Source organism: Cnephaeus nilssonii (genome assembly GCF_951640355.1).
Source record: "Cnephaeus nilssonii genome assembly, chromosome: 19".
Lineage (NCBI taxonomy): Eukaryota > Metazoa > Chordata > Mammalia > Chiroptera > Vespertilionidae > Cnephaeus > Cnephaeus nilssonii.
Genome location: NC_137090.1, coordinates 51,410,968 through 51,436,146, shown reverse-complemented (window position 1 = coordinate 51,436,146; position 25,179 = coordinate 51,410,968). Strand labels below are relative to the sequence as shown.

The 25,179-nt window shown below is 55.5% G+C and overlaps 2 protein-coding genes across 4 annotated transcripts in view; one reads left to right on the top strand and one right to left on the bottom strand.

The window, feature by feature from the left end:
- Positions 1-868: 868 nt before the first annotated feature.
- Positions 869-13,488, top strand: TMEM11 (transmembrane protein 11). 3 transcript variants are annotated; one of them, XM_079797412.1, is made up of 3 exons: positions 942-1,068; positions 4,007-4,281; positions 12,625-13,487. In XM_079797412.1, coding segments are annotated over exons 2-3 (519 nt in total). In that variant the 5' UTR covers positions 942-1,068; positions 4,007-4,279; the 3' UTR covers positions 13,142-13,487. The 3 variants fall into 3 exon arrangements, with proteins under 3 accessions (XP_079653537.1, XP_079653538.1, XP_079653539.1); XM_079797413.1 differs by lacking the exon at positions 942-1,068 and adding an exon at positions 1,089-2,079; XM_079797411.1 differs by lacking the exon at positions 4,007-4,281 and having other exon boundaries at positions 869-1,068; positions 12,625-13,488.
- Positions 13,489-16,777: 3,289 nt separating this feature from the next.
- DHRS7B (dehydrogenase/reductase 7B) overlaps positions 16,778-25,179 on the bottom strand; it is a 61,483-nt gene continuing 53,081 nt past the window's right edge. Inside the window, exons 6-7 of the mRNA XM_079797395.1 lie at positions 19,970-20,122; positions 16,778-18,121 (exon numbers count right to left, since the gene is read on the bottom strand). Of these exons, the coding sequence (XP_079653521.1) occupies positions 17,916-18,121; positions 19,970-20,122 (359 nt within the window). The 3' untranslated portion in view covers positions 16,778-17,915. The remainder of the gene's footprint in view (positions 18,122-19,969; positions 20,123-25,179) is intronic.

Sequence of the window (25,179 nt, the reverse complement as noted above, 5' to 3'; positions counted from 1 at the left end):
ACATTATAGAATTAACAAAAATAATATAAAACTCATATCCTGGCTAAATAGCCACATGGCCGCTGAAAACCGTATATTCCCTTCCCGTTCTCCCGCCGTTCCCTAGCTTGTCGTGCATTCTTTCCAAAAACCGGGACTTTTTAAAACGCCGCCGGACGCGGGACAAACTGTTAAAAATCGGGACTGTCCCCCAAAGCGGAGGTCTGGTCACCTTGCACATGCCAGGCCTGCAGTGTGGGGCCTTCCCTTTGCTCCTCCTGTGATTAACAACCAGCTCGTCACAACTACCGCCATCAGGTGGATGGTCCCCTCGGCAGGTGCTTTCAGACCAAAATCTGAGATCGCGGCCGTGGGGGTGCGGCGGCTGAGGGGCCCTGCGGCCCTGAGTGGGCTTTTCTCCAGGCAGAGCCGGTTCCTCCACGCAGGGACCAGGGCGGAGCTCCTCCTTTGCGGGCCGTCTCTTCCCACACCTGCGAGCAGGCACCTCCGTGCGGCAGGCACCCCGCCGCCGGGTCTCCAAAGGATCCCCGAACCCAGGTAACTTGGGGGCTGAAGCGGGAGGAGCAGCGCCTCCCGCCCGGTGACCTTAACGGTCAGGCGGCCGGGAAAGGCAGGAGGGCCGCTCGCGGAGGGAGCGAGACGCCGGGCCCGCCAGAAAGCGGGGGGCAGAGAAGCCGGGCGCCCCCCACAGCTCCCGCTCCCGAAACCCCGGGACGTCGGAGCGGGTGGGGCCTGATTCCCAGGCAGCGAACTTGGAGAACCCCGATCTCTAAGGAGGCGCCCATCCGCACTCTGCCGAGGCCGACGCTTCACCCGCCCGCAGCAAGGACCACCTTTCCCAAGCGACGCGGGGCGGGGGCTGCCGGCACGGTGCATTGTGGGCATTGTAGTCCGGGGCGGCTCAACCCCGCCTCCCGCGCCGTCCCGGGCTGCGGTCCGGACTACACCTCCCGTCGGCCCGCGCGCCACCCAGGCCCCCGCGCGAGGCGTCCGCGAGCCCAGAGTCTGCAAGATGGCCGCGTGGGGACGGAGGCGCCTGGGCCCGGGCAGCGGAGGCGCCCGAGAGAGGTGAGCCCGGCGCTGGCGGCTGCCCCGGCTTGAGGCGCAGGGCGCGTGGCCAGCGAGGCCGCCTGTGGCTGCAGCGCCGTCCCTGCCCTCGTCCCCGGGCGCCCCCTTCGCTCCCACCTCCCTCCCGTTCCTCCGCCGGGCACGCGGGGCTCCGGTGCAGGCCGACCCGCTGCCGCGTGGGAGCCGTGCCGAAGCGGCCTCCGCGGGGGCTCGGGATCCGGAGCGAGGCCGGGCCGGGCCGGGCCGCGCAGGCCCTAGGAGCCCGCCTGCTGCCCGCGGGCCGAGCGGCGTCCGGATCCCGTCCCGCCGGCCACGCTCGCCTCCCGGCTGCGGCCCTGACGTGGCGGGGACGGACTCCGAGGGAGGGCGCAGCGGGGGGACGCGGTCCGCTCCGTGGCCGGCGGCCACCGCCCTCCCCAGGGGCCTCGGGCCTCGGGCCGCCGCCGCCCCGGGAGGGGACTCGGACCGCTCCGGGTGGTTTCCGCGGGCGCCGGCGGTGGAAGTCCTTTACAGTGACCTTTCCCAATGAATGGCGCGGGGCGGGAGCTGGGAGCGTGCCTTCCTCCGAGGACCTCCGTTCGGAGAGCTGGTTTCTGGAGGGGGGGCTGGAGCGGGTGCCGCGCTGGACGGGCAGTTCCTGCCTCTGGAAGCGGCCGCCGCCGGAGCCGCGGGAAGGGAGGATGTGCACGGGCCTCGGCGGGGGCGCCTGGGTCGACCGGCCCGGCCCCGCTGGGCGGGAGGGGCACCGCGCCGCCCGCCGGAGGAAAGTTGTCTTGTTTACCGGTCTTGTCTGTGGGTGCGGAGTGTCGAGAAGAGTTCCCTCCCTCACCGCTGTCTCAGCTCCCCTCCTGCGATGCCTGTTCTCTGGGCCACTCCGTCCACCGCCCATCGCGGGCGCCCAGCCTCGCCGGCCCTGGGGTAGACGGCCTGCAGCTTGCCTTCTATTCCCGAGCTCAGGAGATCCAGTGTCACGGGTTCTGCGTTTCCTGGTTCTTGGAAAAGCAGTGAATGGCAAGCAGATATATTTTTGTTTTCCCCAACTCCGACCTTGTATTTCTTAGATCAGACATAGAAAGAAGTGACCTCGAGGATTTTTCCAATCGTCTTAAAAACTAGGAAACATTTTCAAGGTCTTTAATGCAAACATTAATCCTTTAGTAATAGGAAATAACCTGTTTAGAAAACTTTAAGAGTATCAGAGAGAAAGGCATTTCTCCTTACTGGATAAAAACAGCTGAAGGGGCCATATTGGGATGCCCCAGGCAGGGGCTGTTAAGCTTTAACCGACCTAAGAAATTAGATATTGGGGCCCAGCCGGTGTGGCTGTGGTTGAGCATGGATCCAGGAACCGGAGGATTCCCAGTCAGGGCACATGCTGGGGTTGTGGCTTGATCCCCAGTGTGAGGCATGCAGGAGGCAGCTGATAAGTGATTCTCTCTCATCTTTGATGTTTCTAACTCTCCCTCTCCCTCTCTCTGAAATCAATTAAAAACACACACACACACCATTAAAAGAAAATAAATGAGATATTGGGGATTTTTTTCTCCTTGATTTGAGACAATCAATTCAAAACTGAGTTTGCAAACCAGCAGCCTATAAACTAAATCCATTCCTTGATTATAGGCCCTCTGTCTTTAAAAGAATTTAGATTAGTTGCCAGCACTTTCAGATTGAGGGATTTCACTCACTCACACACACACACACACACACACACACACACACACACACACACCCCTCCACTTGGAAAGCTGAGTAGGGGCCGACTTTTTTGGTCAGGTCACGGGGTTCTGTCCCTGGTGCTTTCTAGTTCATCCATCATTCTTCACCTGACACTTTGACTCACTGCAGCTACCTGCCTGGTCTCCTTAGGTGTCAGATTGCAACCTTTGGCCTGGAACGGAAGGCTCTGCTCGCACATGCAGATGTGCTAGCCAGCAATGGGCATCTGGTTTGGGGGTTTGGGGGACACCAGCTCTCCTTCTATATAATGCACTAGTGGAGGGGGACCCTCTGTTTGCGCCACCTGCCTTCCAGGTGACGTGGTGGAGGTGCGGGTGGGAGGACATGGGGACTTCATTTGCCTTGGCTGTGAGGCCCTCGCTGGGGACCTGGTTTCCCTCAGTGTCCCATGTGAGCAAGGAATGGAAACATAACCCTCCCACACACCCTGGCCCCTGCCAGCTCGCTGGCTCCTGGGCAGACCTCCGTTCCTGCCTGTGTGGGTGGGCAGACTGGGTGGGGCAGGCTGGATTAGTGGATTGGCAGGCACCGTAGATTATGAGGCCCACGTGTATTATTGGCTCTTATAACTGAAATGTGGCTGTTGACTGCTCTCCTAAAGGACGTTGCTCCCTGTCACATTTGTGCTGATTCAAACCTCAGCTCCACGTTGTAAGACCACTTCCTGAGTTGCTGCACAAACCTGGTTGGAATCTGCTTTATGCTGAAACTGGAGGAAACTGTCTTGTTTGGTGCACGGGTTGGAGCAGCGCAATGCTTTGGGCAAACTTTCTAGTGGCTGCAGAGTCCACAGGATGCCTTGTATTTAAAGGCTCCAGTGCCAAATTGTCCATGAGAATTTCTGTCGTCAGATGGTCGAGTTTGGGATACACAGTATATGGATTCTTGCTTTACCTGGTTCTTGAGTCTAGAACTGTGTTACTGCAGTAGCCACTAGTCACATGTAGCAGTTACATTTAAATTGATTAAAATTAAGTAAAATGAAAAATTCAGCTCCCCAGTCACACTAGTCACATTTCAGGTGCCGGCAGCCACCTGTGGCTGTGACTGTGTCGTGGATAGAGACAGAACATAGGCATCGGTGCAGGAAGTCCTGGCGCCAGGACCCTGCTGGTCTAGACTGAACTAGGAGAGGGTGGAAAGAGCAAAATGAAAGCTGCTTGCATGTTGATTTTTCTCTCCACTCCATTAAATCTAGGAAATCAACAGTGTTTGTAATGAAGAACATCAGACTCTGAGCTGTAACCTGAATTCTTGTCCAGAATTCAGCACACGAAACAGACTGCCACTTGGCCTGTCGACGTCTCTGAGACACGTGCCCACCTAGGAAGGCACAGTGCAGGTACCTGTGTGCTCTGCCACTTGGGCGCCAGCCCGGATCAGCTCACAGACGGCCCCGCCTGTCCCCTCGGGCTCCTTGTCTTCATTCTCTCGGGGCCCTGCGCACCCTGAGTTCTCCGTGCTTGTTGGAATGTGAGTACAGCTATGCTCTCAGTTCCTGTGTTTATCCTGAGGTGTGTTTGATCTGATGCCGAACATGATTTGGGGCGGCAGCGCTGTTCGCAGGCCTGCGGCGTCCCGAGGGCCAGGCCCGCTGAAGCAAATGCCCGGGTTTTAGGGTGAAATCACCTTTTGCGTCCTGGCCCTCCCCTGGTTGTGCAGCATTTTCAGGCAGCCCGTTCGGGGGGTTCCTTGCATGTCTTTCACGCTCTGTTCCTGGTACTTGATCTGTTGACAGCTCCCCTGTAATCTGTGAATCAGACGGATGTGGCTCTGGATGGCTGTGGAGGGTTTAGTTCCCAGTCCAGCCGCAGAGAAGGCCCGTGTGCCGCGTGGCGGGGCACATGCCCTCATTCTGATCGGCTCCTTTCCTTAGCACTGAAGAACCTCAGGGGTTTATTTCTCCTGAGAGACTCCCATTACGGCTCTGGTGTGTGGTTGAAAGTTGGTTTCCTCCTGGTCCCGATGAGCTGTGCACACAGCATCTGCACCCATGTCTGTACATGTGCAGCCAGGAGGGTGGTGGGTCCCGTCCAGCTGGCCACCGGAGGTGGAGTTGTGCATAGCTGGCCATACTTTCTGATCCCAGAAGTTGGGCATTGTGGGTTAGGGTCTGCTGGGGTGCATCCTCTTATGCATAAATTTGTTTCACTTGATTCATTTGAGCAACCTGGATTTCCAGCTGTAGTAACTTGTTAGGCTGCATTCCAGTTCAGGCCCAACTTTCTGAAGAGAGGAATGATCTTATGTCCAGGGAGGTGAGAAGAAGGCTGAGTTTGGCTTCTCTGCCCCAAGCCTCTGTGTGCGTGTGTGTGTGCGTGTGTGTGCGTGTGCGCATCTGCATGCACCTCAGTGAGTGAGGATAGTGGGAGGGGCGGGGAAGGGCTCCACAGAGTGAACACACGGGACCCTCCAGCTGCCACGGGGTTCTGTCCCTGGTGCCAGCAGCAGCCATGCGGGCCCAGGTTCTTGGGAAAGCCCAGAACCACTTAGTAGTCCTAACAGCCTTTACTCGGGGCTGTTGGTTAGGGCAGCCATTAGCCACTGTGACTTGAAAGCGTTTGAAGTGTGGCTCGTGTGTCTGAGGACTGAACGCTCTAATTTTACTCAGTGCAAACATGGGGGGTGCTTCTCGGCGGTCACTGGTTTGGACGCCCAGCCCCCCCCCCCCCTCTGCTGCCGCCCCTGGAGAGCGGGGCCTTTACCCACTTGGCCCGCAAAGCTGGCTCCGAGCAGCCGGGGGGTTGCCTTTGGACACACAGCCAGGGAGCGGCTGGGAGGGAACTTGAATGCGGGCCTCTCGATTCCCACCCTCGATGCGCGGTGTTCTTGTTCTCAGAGCAGCGGCTGCTGTTACCGAGCACAGAGGGCGGCGTTCTCCTGCACGTGGAGGTGCAGGTCCCGGGGCCCCGTGGAGGAAGTTCCTTGTCCGATTTGGAACTGTCCTCAATACTGGGGCTGCATGTCTGTGCCTTTTTGTCCCAGCTGGCCCTGAAATCCACAGCGTAGCATTGTCTGCTTTCTTTGGCTCTGGAGGAAGCAATTTTTGGTTAGCCAACAGTGGTTTTCCTAGACTTGGGGGTAGAGGTAGAATCCAGCACCTCACGTATCATGGGTGACCGGTGACCACGTGCTTCTTACGGAGAAAGCAACGTGAATATGGACCTGGTTGAATTTTCAGCCACCCGTTCCCTTACTGACTGGAGTTGTTTTTCTCCGTCACTCATTTCAGACGCACTTCTGCTCATGCCTGTCACATCCAGGCCCAGGGCTGGGATGCTGGGGAAATCCTGCCTCTGCTTTCAGGGAACTCAGAACCAACAGCCTTTCGTAGTTCGGAGGGAGCTCACACCTCAGTCCTGCCTGTGAGCCCAGGGCCCGCTGGGAAATGGTCTACAGCACGCGCGTCCACTCTGTGTATTTGGCTCTGGTTCTAGCGTTGCCAGGACAGGACAGCGTGGCGGTGCTGGCTTGCGTGAAACAGGGAGCTGGGATCTCCTCCTCGCTGAGGACTGGGGGTGAGGCCGCACACACCTCAGCACGGAAGCTGCTGTGCTCAGCCTCGCCCAGCGGGCTGCTCCTGTTCCCCTGCGTTTGGGGGGCCCGTGGCTCTCTGGTCTCTTCGCCCCAAGGATACAGGGCTGTTGAACAATATTTTCCCCTGAAAATGTTTATAATAATGTTCCCATTATAAAAGAAGCACATATTTATATTTTTTAATACAGAATTCTAAGCATGAGGAAAAAGTTAAGAATCACCTATGTCACTATTCAAACAAAACCATTATTGACCATTTTTGTATATAGCACCTTTGATGCCCCCATATCATTTGTCTTGGGTTTTTTTTAATGATATTAAACACTTCAGAAGTATGTTTCTGACAAGTCTTAAACTAGCCACCACACGTATGATCCTTGAAACCGTGGTGCTGAGTGATCGAAGCAGGTCCACGGAGGGCCCAGGACAGGCAGCCCGCAGAGTCGAGCAGTGGATGGATGTTGCCGGGGCGGGGAGGTGGGGAATGAGGATTGACAGGTCTTCAGGATGATGAAATGTCCGAAAATTGATTGTGGTCATTGCACAACTGGGTGAAAGTGCTGAGCTGTTGAATTGTACACTTAAGTGGGTGAATCCCATGGTGTGAATTTTCTCTCAATAAAGCCGTTATCTTAACAAGTGCAAATGAAATCCACAGTGAGCTCCCCCTCAGCCGGCAGGAGGGCTGCTGTGAAACACCGTGAGGGCGAGGCGGGGGAGGCCCCTGCACTGGCGCTGAGGAGGTCAGGCGCGCCGCTGTGGGGAGCAGCATGGCGGTTCCTCAGAAGAGGAAACTAGGACTACCACCCAACAATCCATTTCCAGGTATATGTCCACAGGGAGTGAAAGCAGAGACCCAAGCATAGTTTTACGTCCACGTTCCCAGCATTACTCACAACAGCTGGAAGGTGGAAAGAAAAGTGTCCATTGGTGGACAGAGAGATAAACAAAATGTGGTTTATACATACATTGGGATGTTATTCACCCTTAAAGGAAGGGAATCGGACACGCGCTGTGTGACAGAGGAACCTGGGAAACATTGTGCCAAGTGAAGTGAGCAGTCACCAGAGGACAGACCGTGTGACTGCGCTCACCCACGGCGCCTAGGACAGGCGCGTCCATAAGCAGAAGGGGGGTGGCGGGGTGGGTGGGAGTGTTGGATGGGGACAGAGTTTCAGTTTTGCAAGATGAAAAGGTTCTGGAGGCAGGTTGCACAATATGAAGGTACCTTCCGATACTGAACTGCACATCAAAAGTGGTTAAGATAGTACTTTTTGTGTATTTTACCCTATTTTTAAAAATTAATAAGCCTGTGTACTCACCACTAAGCGTGAGAAACAGAAAACGAGCATTACCCTGGCCCACGTGTCTCCCCCCCGGGCAGCGGCACCTTGCTCCCGAGGTGTCTGTCCTCTTCGCAGGCAGCGCACAGAAACACCCTGACGGCACACCCTTTATCCGCCTGCTTTCGGATTGAGTGTGAAATGTCCCCTGGCCTGCACCTGCTCGCTCTGCCTCCCCTCCCCCTCCCCCTCCCCTCCTTCTCCACCTTCCCTCTGGAGGACGGCACATCGATGGGGGCCAAGCAGTGCAGCTCTGACTGTGGGGAGGTGTTTCTAGATTTGGGGACCCCATGTTGGTGACTACTTCGGTAACCCCAGATTCCTTTGAGATCGGCTTTGCAGTGGGTCAGGGGACCAAGAAGGGCCTAGGTCAGTGGTCGGCAAACTGCGGCTCCCGAGCCACATGCGGCTCTTTGGCCCTTGAGTGTGGCTCTTCCACAAAATACCACGGCCTGGGCGAGTCTATTTTGAAGAAGTGGCGTTAGAAGAAGTTTAAGTTTAAAAAATTTGGCTCTCAAAAGAAACTTCAATCGTTGTCCTGTTGGTATTTGGCTCTGTGACTGAGGAGCTTGCCGACCGCGGGCCGAGAGCCAGGGAAGCGGAGTCTGTCTGCGGCCCTCCTCGTGGCCGCTCCTGGTGGCCGCCCTGTCGTGGGAGGCGGTGTCTGTGGGCTCCCTGGTGAGTGTGCCCGCATTGCCCGAGCTGGAGCAGGCTCCGAGGAGGAGGGGTCTCGGGTCTCGATGACTGGTTGAAGGTGGAGGAGGAGCAGGTTCCAGAGCCCGGCCCGAGCTCAGATAGGTGGGAGCTGCCCCAAGCTGTCGGCAGGCTGGGAGGCCAGCCCGGGAGAGGCGCCTGGGAGAGCAGCCCCGCTCTGTGAGTACTACCTGAAGCGCTTCCGTCCCCTCCCCAGTGAAGTCCTCAGGTATTTGTCTGTCTGTCCGGGAGGGTCCTGTGCATATAAAAGCAAATGTATGCTGTTTAAAAAACACACTAAAGGCAGGATACCAAAAACACTGCTGTGTAACTGACGCTTAACTTTCTTTCTTAGAGACTTTTCCATTATCAGTGCTTTCTCTCTTTTTAGAACTCTTTTTATGACGCTCTCTTAGTGATATTTCACAACTGCAATAAAAAGCTAAAATACCGTCTCCTAGGAAGCCCCGCGATCACATGAGCTTTTCTGCAATCTGCTCTCGTGTGCTAGGTTCATGGGGGTTGGCTGGAATGGTTCAAGGCAACCTTCTGATTGGGTGCTTTCCTTGAAACAACCAAGCCGCGCGCGTTGTGTGTGTGTGTGTGTGTGTGTGTGTGTGTGTGTGGCAGGGGCGCTGGGTGGCTGGGCTGCTGTGGACATGACTCTCCTGGGCATCCTTCGCCACCAGGTTTCTGAAGTGCCCACCATGCAGAATGGAATCTGGTGATCGGGGACGTTTTAAAAGCTACATTTGCAGGGTCTGATGGTGTCCAGCTGCCACAGCCCAGGTGGAAGGGGCGGTGCTGACTGCTCGGTGGGTGGCCTCTGGCACAGGGTTTGTTTTGAGCCTTGCTGTTTCCTTTTTGTACATCGGGGTCCGAGGAGTCTTCTAGGCTCCAGATCCCATGCCTTCCAGTGGACACATCCCTCGCTGCCCTGGGTGTGGCCGCTCTGCTTTACGAAGGAACTGCTGCGTCTCTGGCCGTGGCCGTGTGTGGGCACCGCCCGCCGGGCTGGCCGCGCCTGCCGGGTGTGAAGGTGCCGGGAGGTTACTCCAGTGGCTGTGCTCTTGTCTGCACACCGTGAGAGCTGGTTTGCGATGGCGGTAGGCGTGCGGGCGCTTTGGCAGGGCGTGTGCTCGAGGCGCGCACCGTGCCCACACGCTCCTCAGAGCCTGGTGCGCGCGCCGCTCCTGTGCTGTTGGGCTGACGGTGGGCGTGCCTCACGTCCCCAGGCTCTGGGACCCACACACACTCATTGTGGTGACAAATGACGGGAGGACCTTGCCTACCACTCCTGCCCGAGGAACCCGGGAGAGCCCCCAGGATGGCTGGGAAGGCGGGCCCGGGAAGGTCTGGGTGCCAGCTGGGCTTACAGAGGCCAGGGCCGCAGGGAAGGACCGGGGAGGACTCGGTTAGCGTGGGGGGGGGGGGGGGTGGGATCTGCTCACTGAGTTTCCAAATGAAGTAGTATATCGAGGTGCTGTGGTCCCCACTAGCATGTTGGTGTTGTTTTTTCATAACAGGATAGCTCTGATCTGCTGGGTCCAGAAGGGCACTGAGTGACTAAGGTAGCTTTGGGCTTTGTCAAGAGCATTCTGTAATCGCAGCCTTGATACCTGCATTTTGCTTTGAGTGTCCCAGAGGACTCTGGCCAGAAAGCTCGCCTCGGATTCCAGTAGCAGCCGCTGTCCCGGGCCTCACTGGTAGTTAGCAGGACACACAGCTGACTGCAGTGTTGCCTCTTCATGGATGGGTTGACCACCCCTCCCCACCCCCACCCCACCCACCCCCATTCCCTTGTTCTTGTCTCTCCCCTCTGTCTCTCTTGGCTAATGAACTTGAGAACATAAAGGAAGTCTTGGGCCGGGGTGATCCGCCTGGAAACCAGTGTCCTCCACCGAGGAACTGGGACCGGCAGCCTGGTCCAGGTGGTCCGAGGAGGTTTTCTTTGCCGCCTTCAGTGCTGATGCCTGCCTGGGAGTGATGATTGAAATGGCCTCTTGCTTCTCTCTCTGAATTAAAATCAGATGGAAAAGCTCCATAAAGGCCTTCCCGAGGAAAACCGACGTTTCCCGTACCGTGCACTTCCGGTGGGTTCTTACCGAACGTCCGTCACCGCACCGGAAAGGCAGCCCCGGCCACGGGCACGCAGCAGGCGCCTTGGCAGCATCCATGTTTAGGAGGCTTGTCGGACCCCAGGGCAGGTGAATGAGGCTGGTGACTTAGTGGAGGAGGAGGCTGAATGACAGGTGCCTTTTCAGGGTAAGAGCTCCCTGGTCCTGAGCCCAGGCATGCGGGCCTCTCAGCAGCGCTCCTCCCCGACTTGGTGGCACTGCCAGCCCAGCACGTGCCTCCTCATTTCTGACGCGGCCACAGGAGAGGGGACATCCAGCCTAAGGGAGAGCCTCCTCTGCGGGTGGTGCGGGTGCCGAGTCCCGCCTGGGGCAGTGACCGGCGTCGCTGTAGTCTCTCTGATCTCGTCCTTGTTCCTTAGCGTCTGCCCCTAACAATCCCGTTCCCACCAGCCCTACCATGTAATTGCTTTCATCTTTGAAGGAGGCCTGAGACTCCCTTCATGCTGAACTCCAGTTCTAGGGGATGATCACTTACATTTTATTGTTGTTTATCCTCACCCGAGGATATTTTTTCCATTGAATTTTTTTTTTTAGACAGTGGAGCCGGCGAGGGCAGGGGGTGCAGAGAGAAACATTGATGTGAGAGAGATACATCAATTGGTTGCCTCCTGCACATGCCCCAACCGGGGCCGGGGAATCAGACCTGCAACTGAGGTACATGACCAGAATCAAACCCGAGTCTGTGGGCCGACACTTCTAACCACTGAGCCAAACCAGCTAGGGCTGTCATTTTGTTTTAAGATTTTTTATTGATTTTTAGAGAGAGAGGGAGAGAAACATTTATGTGAGAGTAAAACATTGATGAGCTGCTTCGTGCACACCCCCCACCAGGGATCGAGCCTGAAAACCCAGGCATGTGCCCTGACTGGGAGTAGAACCAGCAACCCTTCGGTGCCTGGGACAATGCCCAACCGACTGGCCAGGGCCAAGGGCTGCTTTTCACTGAGGCTTGTGATGAGGTGGCTCTGCAAAGCCTGGTAATAATATGGATTAAGCAACTTGCTCTGGCCTCAAGAGCTGTGTCTAGCAGTGTCCTGTCAGAGGCTGGGCTAAGGAAGGCCTCTGAGCAGATGAACAGGTAACAGAGCTAGGAGAGAAGAGGCTGTACTGGACAGCTGTGTGGAGATTCAGAACGATCGGGCCAGGCCCAACAAGCCACTCCAAACGCCAGGTGTGCAGGTCTGTGAGGAGGCGTGCCCGTCAGGGCGTGGGAAGAGTGCTCTGGGGGGGAAGTTGGTGGTAGAGAGGCCCTCAGGCTGAGCACCCAGAAACTGCCTCCCTGCTGCCCTTTGGCCTGGATGCGTAAGCCTCCACTTTGAGGGTCCTGTGACCTCTCCCTGGTCCCGGGGGAGTCAGATTAGCTCAGCCCCTGGGAGTGGGTCTCTGAGTGAGTCAGTTCCGTCCTGGCTTACAGGTCAGCGTGGGTTCCCAGGTCCATTAAGTGTCAGTCACTGTTGTTCTTGAGACGTGTCTTTTCCTGATTAAATCAAAGGGCTTGTTTCGCTAAGCAGTGTGCTGGGGTGCTTGGGGGTGCTGGCCTGGGGAGGGCCAGGGGGCTTTGTGCAGCGTGTCCTTCCACAAGGGTCAGAGGAGTTTGGTTCTCAGTCGCCCAGCGGACCAGAGGTGACTGGTTTTGAGCCATGCACGGGCAGGGTGTTTGGTGGGATCTGCCTCAGGTCCTGCGGTCGCCCTGACTTCCCCCTGCTGACCTTGGGCTTCGGTGTTGGGTGTGTTAATGCGACTCGGGGCTGACCTCATCCTTGTTTCCTTGGAGCTCAGCTAACTCAGACCTGTCCATCCACTGCAGTAGACCAACCGCCTGGCGCAGTGTATACTGCAGGTTGTCATCTTAGAGGTTAGGGTACTCCTGCACCTTTTTATATTCCATTATTGTATTCTTTCAGAAAAACAGTTCTTTACTGATGATCTTGAATATTGGGTTCTAAGGGTGATGGAAACTTCAGTGAGACGTGGTGTTTTCAAGAGCACAGGCTCTCGGCTGAGCTGAGGCCAGACTGCTTCAGTGCCTTCCCCTCCGTGTCTCAGCAAAGACACCCAAGTGCTCCCAGCTAACTCTTGTCTTTTTCTTGCCTCTCCCTCCTAAGGGTGAGCTTGTCAGCCACAGACTGTTACATTGTGCACGAGATCTACAACGGGGAGAACGCCCAGGACCAGTTTGAGTATGAGCTGGAGCAGGCCCTGGAAGCCCAGTACAAGTACATCGTGATCGAGCCCACCCGCATCGGAGATGAGACCGCTCGCTGGATCACCGTGGGCAACTGTCTGCACAAGACCACCGTGCTGGCCGGCACCGCCTGCCTCTTCACCCCCCTGGCTCTGCCCCTAGATTACTCCCACTACATCTCCCTGCCCGCGGGCGTGCTGAGCCTGGCCTGCTGCACCCTCTACGGCATCTCCTGGCAGTTTGACCCCTGCTGCAAGTACCAAGTGGAGTACGACGCCTATAAACTGTCCCGCCTGCCCCTGCACACACTCACCTCCTCCACCCCCGTGGTGCTGGTCCGGAAGGACGACTTGCACAGAAAGAGACTGCACAACACGATAGCGCTCGCCGCCCTGGTGTACTGTGTAAAGAAGGTGTACGAGCTCTACGCCGTATGATCGCACGGCCCGAGCGAGCAGGCCGCCGGCCCACGGAGACAGCCGAGGGTGCAGGTCGCGCAGGGACATTTTTTGCTCCATGAGGCAACAGAGCCCGGGAAGGTGTTTGGTTTAATAGTTGTTATTTTTAAAAATAACACAGATCACAAATGTACCAAGGGTTTTTTCAACTCGCCACACTAAGCTGTGGATTTCCGCAGCCCACAGGGAGTCTGAGGCCGTGGATCCTGACTGGGCATGGAATGTTGATGGAAGCTGAGGGGTGTGTGCGCGCTGGGTGGGGGTCTTGAAGTTGATTGTTTAACTACCTTCCAGAGCCAACCAGAAGCAATTGACCATTAAAATGATGAGAATTTCAACTCCAGGTGTCTTTGCTTTTCATGACTGTGCCGGTAGCTGCTGCCGTCGGCCCGTGGCTGGGCACCAGAGGCCGCCCTGCGTCTGGCTGCAGCCTGTGCCAGCACGTGACTAGAGCAGGCCCTGAACAGGGCAGGCCTAGACCCACCCAGCGCCATCTCCGCTCTCACCCAGCCTGGTTCCCAGGCCAGCACTGCTCACTGCCGTGCAGGGATGGGGCGGGGGGGGGGGGGGGGGGTGACAGGCCTGGAAGTCGCCGGGTCCCTGGTGCATGTGGAGAACTGGGGTCTGACCTCTTGCCCAGATGTGGGTTTAGGACACGAGAAGCTCATGCCTGCACATGTTGAAAGCACTGAAGCTGTTCCTGGCGTGGCCTGAGCAGGCCTGTTCCGCGGCGCCGAGTCCTGTGCTGCTCCCACCCCGAAAGGCCTGTGAGCGCCGTCTCCCACGTTCCCTCTAAGCCTTTGCGTGAACGGAAATGATCCCTCCAAGAAGGTGGGCCCTGCCTTAATGGCGGTTTCCCTAACCTGCTCCCGGCCGGCCGTGAAGAGCTGTGGGGCACTTCCGGAGAGTAAGGCCCATCTGGAAGGTCCCACTGGAGAGCAGTGACGATCTGGACGGAGGCCTCGGGTGATGGACATTTTTCCAGGGGAGACCCAGAGCCTTAAGGATGGAAGGGACCCGTGGTGGGGCAAGCATCTGAGATCTTGCTCCTGGGCAGTGTTGTCAGTCTGGTTCAGATAAACTCTTAAAAATTCAAAAACAAAACAGAAGGAACCCATGGCCACCCAGCTTGAGAAGCTGCCTTAATTGTACGGGCCCTGGAGACACTAAGACTCAGCTGAGTGCCGGGGGCCAGAAACGGTGTTGGGTAAACACTGCCGTTTCCATGGTGGTCTGGTCACCGGACCCAGGTCAGTGGGCAGTGGTCCCAGACAGCCCTCAGCTCCACGGTGCGAGGCCCGCAACGACTGGGCTGCCTGACTGCTGGCCCCGAGCCTGCTGGGCGGGATGGTAGGTGCTTTCTCAATAGCCCAGGTTTGGACAGGGAGCCCCCGGCCCTGCCTGCAAATCAGATGTCACGGGGCGGCAGACGGACGCAGACGAGCAGTGCCACCCCAGGTCTGCTGAGCAGGAGCCCTCACCAGACACGGAGGCCAGGGACGTGGAACAGTGATTGCTGTCGGGTGTCCATGGAGTGAGCACACAGACTAGCTGAGCGGTGCCCAGGCAGGGAAGGAGCCGTAGAGCCACCGCCCACACCGGGGTGTCCGGCCTCTGCTGGTGCGGACGTACCTATTCTGCCACCGTCCCCCCAGACACAGCTGACACGGGTGATGCTCACGTTCCAGGCCACAGCACTCTTGAAGAAACGAAGTCGCTGCCACCTGAGAGGAAGTAGAGGCCAGGTGAGGTGGGCCGCCTCTGCCAAGCCCACAGGCATGAGTCCGTGTGTGTGTGTGTGTGTGTGTGTGTGAGACGAGGTCATGCAGTTGACCTAGTACCTGAGTCCGGTTTTAACTACCCGCCTCACTCCCATTTCAGGGAAGAGCAAACCCCGGCAAGCTTGGACGGTCTCTCCTTGGTCCCGTCTGTCAGCTCCCGCCAGAGCAGTGTGCACGTCTGGTTCGGCAGCTGGTCCCTGGGGGAGAAGGGAAACTCTCTGCTCAGTGCTGCTCGGTGCACCTCACACGAACTGCTGTCCCTCGGCACAGGTGTGCACAGCCTGTCGGGAAAAACTCGGTTTTGTTTTCAGCCTCTGATTTTGGCATAAAGCACAGGTCAGCTTGCCTTTACCCTCGGACCAGTGAAACACCAAGAATCTTGTGAAGTGGAACGTGTCTTTGAACTTTATCTGAAGGCAGAACTAAGTCAGAATCGTCCTTTTCCAACCTACCCATCTGAAGTCAAGAATAAAAGATGGGAAAACCACCTTCAAGGGCACGAGAGAAACTGGACACCACTACCCCTGGTGGCAGACATTCAAACGTGGGTTTGAGCCAAAGGCCCAGCTCCCCTCTGGGGTGCTCTTGTGCGGGGTGCACTCACCCTTAGCAAGTGCTCGCTGCCATCCCCGTCACAGCTCCAGCAGCCCCGCCTTTACCACCTGCTCTCCAGGGAGGGCGCCCCGGAGGGCTTAGGTGTCCCCTGGGCATCAGAGAGCCCTGAGCCACTGGCCCTTCAGTCCTCTTCCTAGTCGCTGAGGCCAGAGCACCTGTGGAGCGAGCACACCTGTGGTACCTCGGACGCTGCCGGCCTGAGAGCTGGGCAGACAGTGGGCCCAGCTAGTTTAATGGATTTGTTTGTGTTCTATTACTTTCTATTTATACGGTAGAATACAAAGTTTCTATATTAAGCCTTAAACAGTGAGCAGGGTAAGTAAAAAAAAAAAAAATGTTAGGCAGTTCAACCCATAGGGTTCAGTGGTTGAGCATCGACCTATGAGCCAGGAGGTTTGATTCCTGGTCAGAGCGCATGCCCGGGTTGCAGGTTCCAGGATGAGGCGTGCAGGAGGCAGCTCATCAATAATTCTCATCATTGATGTTTCTCTCCCTCTCCCTCTCTGAAATCAATAAAAATATATTTTAAAAATAATAAAAGAGTGTTAGGCAAGTAAACATTGTGATATTTCAATGACTCCCGTGTCTTATCTAGGTTGAGACCCTTTTTGTCTGCTCCAAGCTGTTTCCCAGCCTACAGCTGAGGCCACTGTCAGCTGCTCCCAAACCACCCACCTCCACACAGACCACCGCTGCTGAGGGCGCCTGCACTGCTAACGTGCAGCCCCCGGAGGGCAGTGCACCCCACTGGCCCCAGCTGCTGGCCGTTTACTTAATGGAGAGGGAAGGACAGCACCCGGACAGGACCCTTCCGACAGTACCAGCCAAGGAGTGTCCAGGGAGAGCTGTTCTCATCCCCTCTCCAGAGACGGCGTCCTGGCTGCCGCCCTGAGGGATGCTGGCATTGGTATGTCTGACCAGCCACGCGTCAGCATGGCCGCCACTGCTGTCTCTAGCCCACTCTCCTCGTGGGAACGGTCAGGAAGGACGCCAGGAGGGAGGGAGATGGTTTCTGAGGAAGTGAGAAGCCATGTGTTGCGTCTATATCCGTCCACGTTCCAGCCATCGGTCCAGGATGGATGTTGGGGCATGTGGGAGCTGGGATAGGTCACCACGTCTGTCCACTCCTTGTCCCCCAACTTCCAGGAAACTTGAGAGCCTCGAACACCCAAATCACAGGCTGCTCTGGCCATTTTATTTGGGGAGTAGCTGCTTAAATTGCAAGCTCCATAGGTCCAGTTAGGACGGCGTGTAAGGTCACAGTGTAACGGGCTAGGGGACTTAGTCCAATAGACCCACCATTTCCACTGTCAGCTCAATAGGGGAAACTTTCCTTCTAAACTTGAGGTATGAAGCTGACCTAAGGAACCTCCACCATGTATTGTTAGTAAGTCTAACACAGGTGCCCTCTCTGGCTCCTCTCAGCCATCACAGCCAACAAACGGGCTGCTTCCCCCAGCCTGGCCGGTGTGGCTCAGTGGTTGAGCGTCAGCACATGCACCAGGAGGTCACGGTTTGATTCCCGGTCAGGGCACATGCCTGGGTTGCGGGCTTGATCCCCAGTGGGTAAATTGCAGGACGTAGCAGATCAATGATTCTCTCAGCATTGGTGTTTCTATCTCTCTCCCTCCCCCTTTCTCTCTGAAATAAAAAAAAATAAAATTTGTTTTTTAAAGAGCCCCACCCGCGACCAGATTCCAAACCTCACACCAGAGGACCCGTGGAGCACGTGTCCCTTCCCCACAGATGGTGGTCTCCTTAGTGCGTCTCCTTGGAGTGGCGCCTGGTCCTGCAGGGCTGTGGGGGACGCGGGGGAGGGGGCAGGGGGGGTCAGCAGGGAAATGGGAATCCTTTTCTGGTCCTAGAGCTGGTGCCATCTGGGAGGTCAGTGACGGCCACGTTAGCCCCTGGCTGGGCTGAAGGGGACACTGCAGGCCCTGGGATGGGTGTGAAGGATGGCATCTGATACACAGGCTTCTCCCTTGGGGACAGGAAGTGGACTCTGCCAAAACCATTAAGCGAGTGGTCCTGGGCAAGTCAGATGTGGACAGCGAGGCCGAGGCAACGTCAGGATGTCTGCTGATTTCCAGATGGAAACCCGCTCTGGGAGCCAGCGGAGGCTGGGTCCGAAGGAGGCGCAGTTATCTAGCCCTCGAGGACTAGGGCTCGTGTGTCCACTCATTTATTTCATGTTCTCAGCATTAAAACCCAGCTCGTTACTCCTCAGGGCTGGCCTCGTGGCGGGGGCCTGTGGCTGCTGTGTGCCGGTCTCGCCCAGCAGGCGGCCAGGGCTCTGCAGGGGAAGCGTGCCTCCAGCCTCCGGCCGAACAAGCACCCGGACAGCAGCCTGCGTGGCACTAGGAGTCCTTGGGCTTCTGCTCCTTCCGGGCCCGCGAGGCCATGAGGCGGAAGAAGAGCGCGGGGGCCAGCGTTCGCAGGTAGATGGCCAGGGAAGGCACCAGGCTGGCCAGGACCACGTCCTTCTTCTTCTTCCCCACGGCGGCCAGGACATCTCGGGCCACGTCCGCAGGCACTCGGCCCTGGGCTGTGGTCTCGTCCATAACTAACGTAGACAAAAGAAACCCATGAACTTGGAAACACAAGACCCTCCCGGCTGAGCTGGCACGGACCAGCCCGTGGTGCGTTAGCTCTCCGGCTTTCCCATCGGGTCAGGAGGCAGCGGCACCCACCATCCTAACTCCCCTGCACCAGGACAGGAGGACCCTTCCATGGCTCAGGACATGGAACAGGGAGGGGGAGCCGCCAGTGCCCAGGACCAGCCCAGATGGAGTCAGAGTCAGGCCCTCACCACAGCCAAGGAGGGGCTTCCCGACCTCAAGAATCTGCACCTTTGAAAGCACCCATGACTCCAGAAGGTGAGCGTCAGTCAGCACGGGCGGCTGCTGAGGCCAGCCAGTGGGGGAAGGCCCTGGCCCACATGCGCTCCCACTACTAAAGGGTCAGGTGCTCCCTGCACACGGAGCAGGAAGAAATCTGGGTTAGGGTTAGGGTTAGGGTTAGGGTTGGGGTTGGGGTTAGGGTTAGGGTTAGGGTTGGGTTAGGATTAGGGTTAGGGTTGGGTTAGGGTTAGGGGTGGGTTAGGGTTAGGGTTGGGTTAGGGTTAGGGTTAGTGACAGCTGTGGGAGTTTAGGTGTTAGGCTGGTTAACAGTAACTGGTTCCTTCTTCCCTAGTCATCTGACAATTTTGCCAAAAAATTAGGACCCGTGGGCAGGCACTGAGGAGGCCACTGTCACAGACCATTAGAAACTGCTTGTTCGTTCCCTCCAGCATCTGTTCTCATTGTGCTTTTGTTAACACAGAATGGTAGGTTTCTGATTGTTGCTTATTTTAAATTTCCAGAGGGAGTTTTTAAAAAAGATTCTTCTAAGTAGAAGTAATATAAAGATGAATCTCTCTGGGTCTATGCCTCTGTCTTGCCTTCTGAGTGAGAGCCACTGTCCCAGGGCACAGGCAGTCTTGGCTCAGGCCAACTGGGGAGCGCGCAGGGCCAGGAGGCCCGGTGAGCGCACACCCAGGGAGGCAGCACAGAGGGCGCTTGGGGCCAGCAGGCCTGTCGCGCTGGGGGAAGCAGATCTGGCTCCCACCGCAGCACACCCCACGGGCCAGCCTACCTGAGAGGCACAACCACTGGTCTCTGCTGCCTGAGTCTGCATCCTGGGCCGCAGCTGGGCCACTGGGGGTGACAGGTCAGCTCAGCTCTCTTCGGCTGAAGCCAGAGGGAGGTTTTGAGGGATGCACCCACCTCACCCCAGAAGCTCACTGCTTTGAGTGCCCTGAAATCAGTTACTTCTCAAGCATTGTGGGTAGGGAACCTCTTGGGTCAAGCAACCCATCGTTTGCTTGAGGTTTGTTCACTTTAGATTCCCGTCAATGCACTGAGAGGGGTTCACTGAAGAGTGTAGCATCTCAGCTTGGGGCTGCCCTCCAGCCGGCAAGTCCTGCCCGATGGCTGCAGCGGGTGGTGTGGGGTAAAAGATTACCTGGTAGGTAGTGCATATGACCAACACCCAGTGTGTTTTCATTTTTAAAATTATATTCAAACTAGAGGCCTGATGCACGAAATTCATGCACTGAGGGCGGGGGGGGGGGGTGGAGGTGTCCCTCAGCCCAGCCTGCACCCTCTCCAATCTGGGACCCTTTGGGGGATGTCTGACTGCTTCTCTCTCCCGGCCTCGCCAGCAGCCACTGCCACTGCTGATCAGCCCTGCCTCTCTCTCCGAGAGGTCAGCAGTTTATCCGGCCTGCCTGCTACGCGCACAGCCTGGCGAACGGTCAAGCCTCCAGGTCGTTGCAGATGTGACGGACCCAGGGTTTTTATATATTAAGATGAGTGAACAAACAATCATCAGATAAGAGCTTTTTATAAAAGAAGAGGAACTGGAGCCTCACCTCCATATCTGGAGCCATCGGCGGCGATGGCGTTGAGGGAGAGGTTGGTGCGGATGTAGCCAGGGCTGAGCACAGTCACCGCGACCCCGTGCTGCTCCAGCTCTGCGCGCAGACAGTCACAGAAGGCCTGGGTTGCATGTTTGGAGGCTGCATCTGCAAAGGGGGTGGCCAAAGGCAGGGTGTGAGTTGGGGTGGGGCATGGCCTGGGCTGACACCACATATTCATGCTCTCTTATTTAGGAAACTGGCCCTGTAATTTACACTTAGACAATTACAGTATCATAGCAACACCCATCTCCTTAGAGAAGCACATGGCATCCTCACCATTAGGATTTGTACCTGAAGTATTTCAGAGGAAAGGAGCGACATGTCTCCAACTCTCCCAAATGGTTCAGGAAAGAAAAAGTATAAACTTCATACACACATACATGTGCGCATACAGAGAACATGAAGCAAACATGTAAATGTTAACAACTGGGGATCTGAGTGAAGATCACAATGGGGGCTCTTGTTTCTGCAACTTTTCTAAGTCAGAAATTATTCCACTTTAAAAGGAAAACCTCGGAGAAACCAAGATGGCGGCATAGGTAAACACCTGAAATTGCTGCCTTGCACAACAACTTCAAAACTACAACTAAAAGACAAAACGGACATCATCCAGAAACACAGGAAGGCAGGCTGAGTGGAAATTCTACAACTAGAAGGGAAGAGAAAAGCACACTGAGACTCAGAGGAGCTGCGGAAGTAAAGGCAGAGGTATGGAGGCTTGAGCATGGAGAGGGCTGGCAACTGAGTACGCGGCTGGCTTTTTCAATCTGGAGGGGGACACAAGCTCCCGACTGCTCTGAACTCCAGTTCCTGGTGAAATTCTGGGGACCCAGACTCATACGGGGGGAAACTGTCTGGCAGCGGGCCAAACTCAAGGGCGGCTTTCTCTCAGAGGTGCTTGCAGTGATTACCGCGGGACACTGAGACCCAGGGCCCTCTTAGATGGGAAGCCATTGCTGTTTGCTCCGCCCTGAGACTCCGCCCCATCCAATCTGTGCGCAGAGGCTTTTGCATATGAATGGCCGGGCCCTTTGCAATCTAAACTTACCTAACAAACTGCAGCTGAGTCAGTGAGACTCAGAACATCCAAAAGAAGGCCCAAGGCCCCACAGCAGCTTGCATTGCTTCACAGCTGGGCCTCATCTGGGCACCTCCAAAACCCAAACAAAGAATTGGAATCTGCAGATCTCTCTGTAGCTCCTGCTGGGTAGCCTTAGGCAGAGGCTAAATTAGTACCTCCTTGGAGATCCAAGAGCCAGTGTACCCAGTGGTCAGAGTGGGACCATCCAGATTACAACTCCTCAGATCCATAAGGGACACACTCAGGGGGCAGACTCAGTGAGCACCAAAGCCCCACTGAAGCAAGTCTTGTCTCATAAGGGTGTCTCCAGCACAGAAGTTCTCCCATTGTAGACACAGCTGATCCTCACAGCCAATTGGCCTGGAGGTCAATTCCTCCCAGTGATACCAACAACAATCAAGGCTTAACTACAACAAGACTGCACACAGCCCAGAAAGGGGTGCACCAAGAGTGTCCACCTCAGGTAACTGGGGAGGCCGACCCACTGGGCCCTATAGGACACCTAGCACACAAAGCCACTCTATCAACTCAGGGAAGCAGCCAAAATGCGGAGACAAAGAATCAGGTCACAAATGAAAGAAATGGAGGAAAGCAAATGACTGGATATAGAGTTCAAAACCACGGTTATAAGGTTTTTCAAGAATTTTCTAGAAAAGCCCGAGAAATTTAGTGAGACCCTCGAGGATATGAAAAAGGACCAACTAGAAATTAAGCATACACTGACTGAAATAAAGAATAATATACAGAGATCCAACAGCAGACTAGAGCAGTGGTTGACAAACTCATTAGTCAACAGAGCCAAATATCAACAGTACAAAGAAGCAAAAAACACCCAACCGGAAAAGCAAAAAGAATCCAAAAATATGAAGATAGTGTAAGAACCCTCTGGGACAACTTCAAGCGTACCAACATCAGAATTATGGGGGTGCCAGAAGAAGAGAGAGAGCAAGATACTGAAAACCTATTTGAAGAAATAATGACTGAAAACTTCCCCTACCTGGTGAAAGAAATAGACTTACAAGTCCAAGAAGTGCACAGAACCCCAAACAAAAGGAATCCAAAGAGGACCACACCAAGACACATCATAATTAAAATGCCAAGGGCAAAAGACAAAGAGAGAATATTAAAAGCAGCAAGAGAAAAACAGTTAATTACGTACAAGGGAACACCCATACGATTGTCAGCTGATTTCTCAACAGAAACTATGCAGGCCAGACGGGAGTGGCAAGAAGTATTCAAAGTGATGAATAGCAAGAACCTACAACCAAGACTACTCTACCCAGCAAAGCTATCATTCAGAATTGAAGGTCAGATAAAGAGCTTCACAGAGAAGAGAAAACTAAAGGAGTTCATCACCGCCAAACCAGTATTATATGAAATGCTGAAAGGTATTCTTTAAGAAGAGGAAGAAGAAGAAAAAGGTAAAGATAAAAATTATGAACAACAAATACATATCTATTAACAAGTGAATCTAAAAATCAAGTGAATAAAAAATCTGAAGAACAGAATAAACTGGTGAATGTAATAGAATCAGGGGCATAGAAAGGGAGTGGACTGACAATTCTCGAGGTAAAGGGGTGTGGGGGTGCAGGAAGAGACTGGACAAAAATCGTACACCTATGGATGAGGACAGTGGGGGGAGGTAAGGAACCAGGTGGAGGGGAACTATGGAGGAAAAAAGAGGAACAACTGTAATAATCTGAACAATAAAGATTTTTTTTTTTTAAAAAGGAAAAAACCCCAAACAAAAAAAAACACCTCACTTCATGCCTAACGGGTACAATATTCAAATAGGACAGAGGATATAAAGTCGAGAAGTTAAAGTCCTGCCTTCCAATCTCACTCTCCAGAGGCAGCTGATGCGAATGGTCTGCCTTAGTTTTTATATCCTATGTACACACATGTGACTTTGCATGTAAGTAATTTTTTTACAGAATGAGCTCCTACTATTCATGTTATTCCTGCAAGTAGCTTTTTGCACCTGGTGACAGCAGACTGGTCAGACGGCCTCCACGCTGCCACACAGACCTGCCCCGCACCCCACAAGTCACCGGGTGAGGCACCAGCCCGGAGGGGACCACCACAGGCTGCCCCGAGGTTTGTCACGGAGGCTGGCTCCCAGTGAGCACGCGGCATGCGCTCCTGAAAGCCTCAGCCGGCTCTCCCATGCATCTTGTCTGATGAGCTTCCACGCGGTGCGTTCACCTGGAGGAGCTACCCAGCTGGCACCCCCTCCGCCACGGAGCCCCCTCTGCTCCTCCGTTGGCTCAGCCCGAGGACAAGTCCTCCGCAGGGGACAGAGACCCTACAGGACAGAGTCGGGAAACGCGCATCTCCACTGAAAACCAGTTTCCTCCAACTCAGACTTCCATGTGCTTTAGCCCTAGGAAAGGGGGATCCATCAGCCAATAAAACGAGCCCCATGAGAAACTCTGACCTTCCACCTGGCCTGGGGCCAGCTTCTTCGGGGCAGGCAGGCTGCTGGGCTGCCCGAGCAGCTGGTGGGCGGGTGTGGAGAGAGCTGCTCACCAGCGGGCTCCAGGAGTGCGGCCCAGGCCCCGGGACTGAGAAGAGTGGGTCCTCCTGGGGCCCCAGGTAGAAGGCTGCACCTGGCAGGGAGTCTCCCGAGCCTCCGCTGCATCTGCAGCCAGGCCGCCGACTCACCACCACCGGGGACGGCCGCGTTCAGCCCTGCTGCCCGCCAGGCACCTGCTCAGCACACTGTGGCTCCTCTCACCTCGTCCCCATGACAGCAGCTCAGAGCGGGGAGACTGCTACTCATCAGGGTTCACTGACGGGCCGAGCCCCTACGTTTAGTCTGGTCATGACAGTGCCCAGACCAGCCACTATGCCCTCCTTTAGTCACAGGCCAAGTGGAGAACAAAACTCAGATTACATCAAAGTAAAGTTTGGAAATAATTCTGTACCAGGAACATAGAACATCCTTCATTCTGATGTGCCTATGATTAACAGTTTATCATGTGCTTTACCATCTGCGATTTACGTCGTCATCCCCGGGCCTCGGGCAAGCTTAGATGGCTGCCCGATGCCGCTGGCCCTGACCCAGACCACCACCCAGAAGCAAGGGCCAGGGCTCTGCAGTTCACAGGGGCTTTGCACCTCCAAGTCTGGTTTCCCTGCAAACAGCTTTGCGGGCACGTCACGGCTGTAAGTCTTGTTTTACCAGAAGGGAAACGAGAGTCAAACAACTTGCCTGAGGACATACAACTAGAACCAAGCGGCGAGCTGGGTGCAGGACAGTGAGCCTCCGCCCAGCCACGCTCCTGGGCTCACGGGGGCGGGCGGGGGGCACGCGCAGCCCAGCACGGAAGGTGGTGAGAGCAGAGGGGTCCGTTATAAGTATTTACTTCCAGAGGGTGGAGCAAAGGAAGGAGTTACTAGGACAGAAATTCCTCTGAAACCTTTTAAGAAAACTAGACTGCCCGAGCCAGTTTGGCTCAGTGAGTAGAGCGGACTGAGGGGTCCCAGGTTCGATTCCCAGTCAGGGCACAGGCGGGGGGTGGGGGCTCCATCCCCAGAGGGGGCGTGCAGGAGGCAGCCAATCAATGATTCTCGTCATTGATATTTCTATCTCTCTCTCCCTCTCCCTTCCTTTCTGAAGTCAATAAAAATATTTTTTAAAGAAATTTAAAAACCCAGATTCAGTTTGCTTGCTGGTGCTACATGATGGCAGACAGATTAATGAAATGGTATCTCAAATTTCTGGCATCGTCACTCCCATCCATGGAGGTGGAGTGTGAACTGGACGTCAATTTGGCAGTTTTAATCATTTGGTCCTACCGTTTCCCCTTTGGGAATTCATCTTACCGAACCCTCCCCGCGTGCCTAGAGATACAAGCATTTACGATGTCCTGTGTGCATCACTGTAGATGGTCAGACTGAAGGGGAAAGTGAAGTGCCTGGGAAACTGGCTCAATTACGTCATGTATCTATTCAACGAGTCGCTATATGTCCACTGAGAAGCACTCGGCAAACCCCTGTGTGCTGCTGTAGAAAGACACATTGTCAAGTGAGATGGGCAGACCACAAAACAGCATGCGTAGTGGGACTCGTTTTGGGC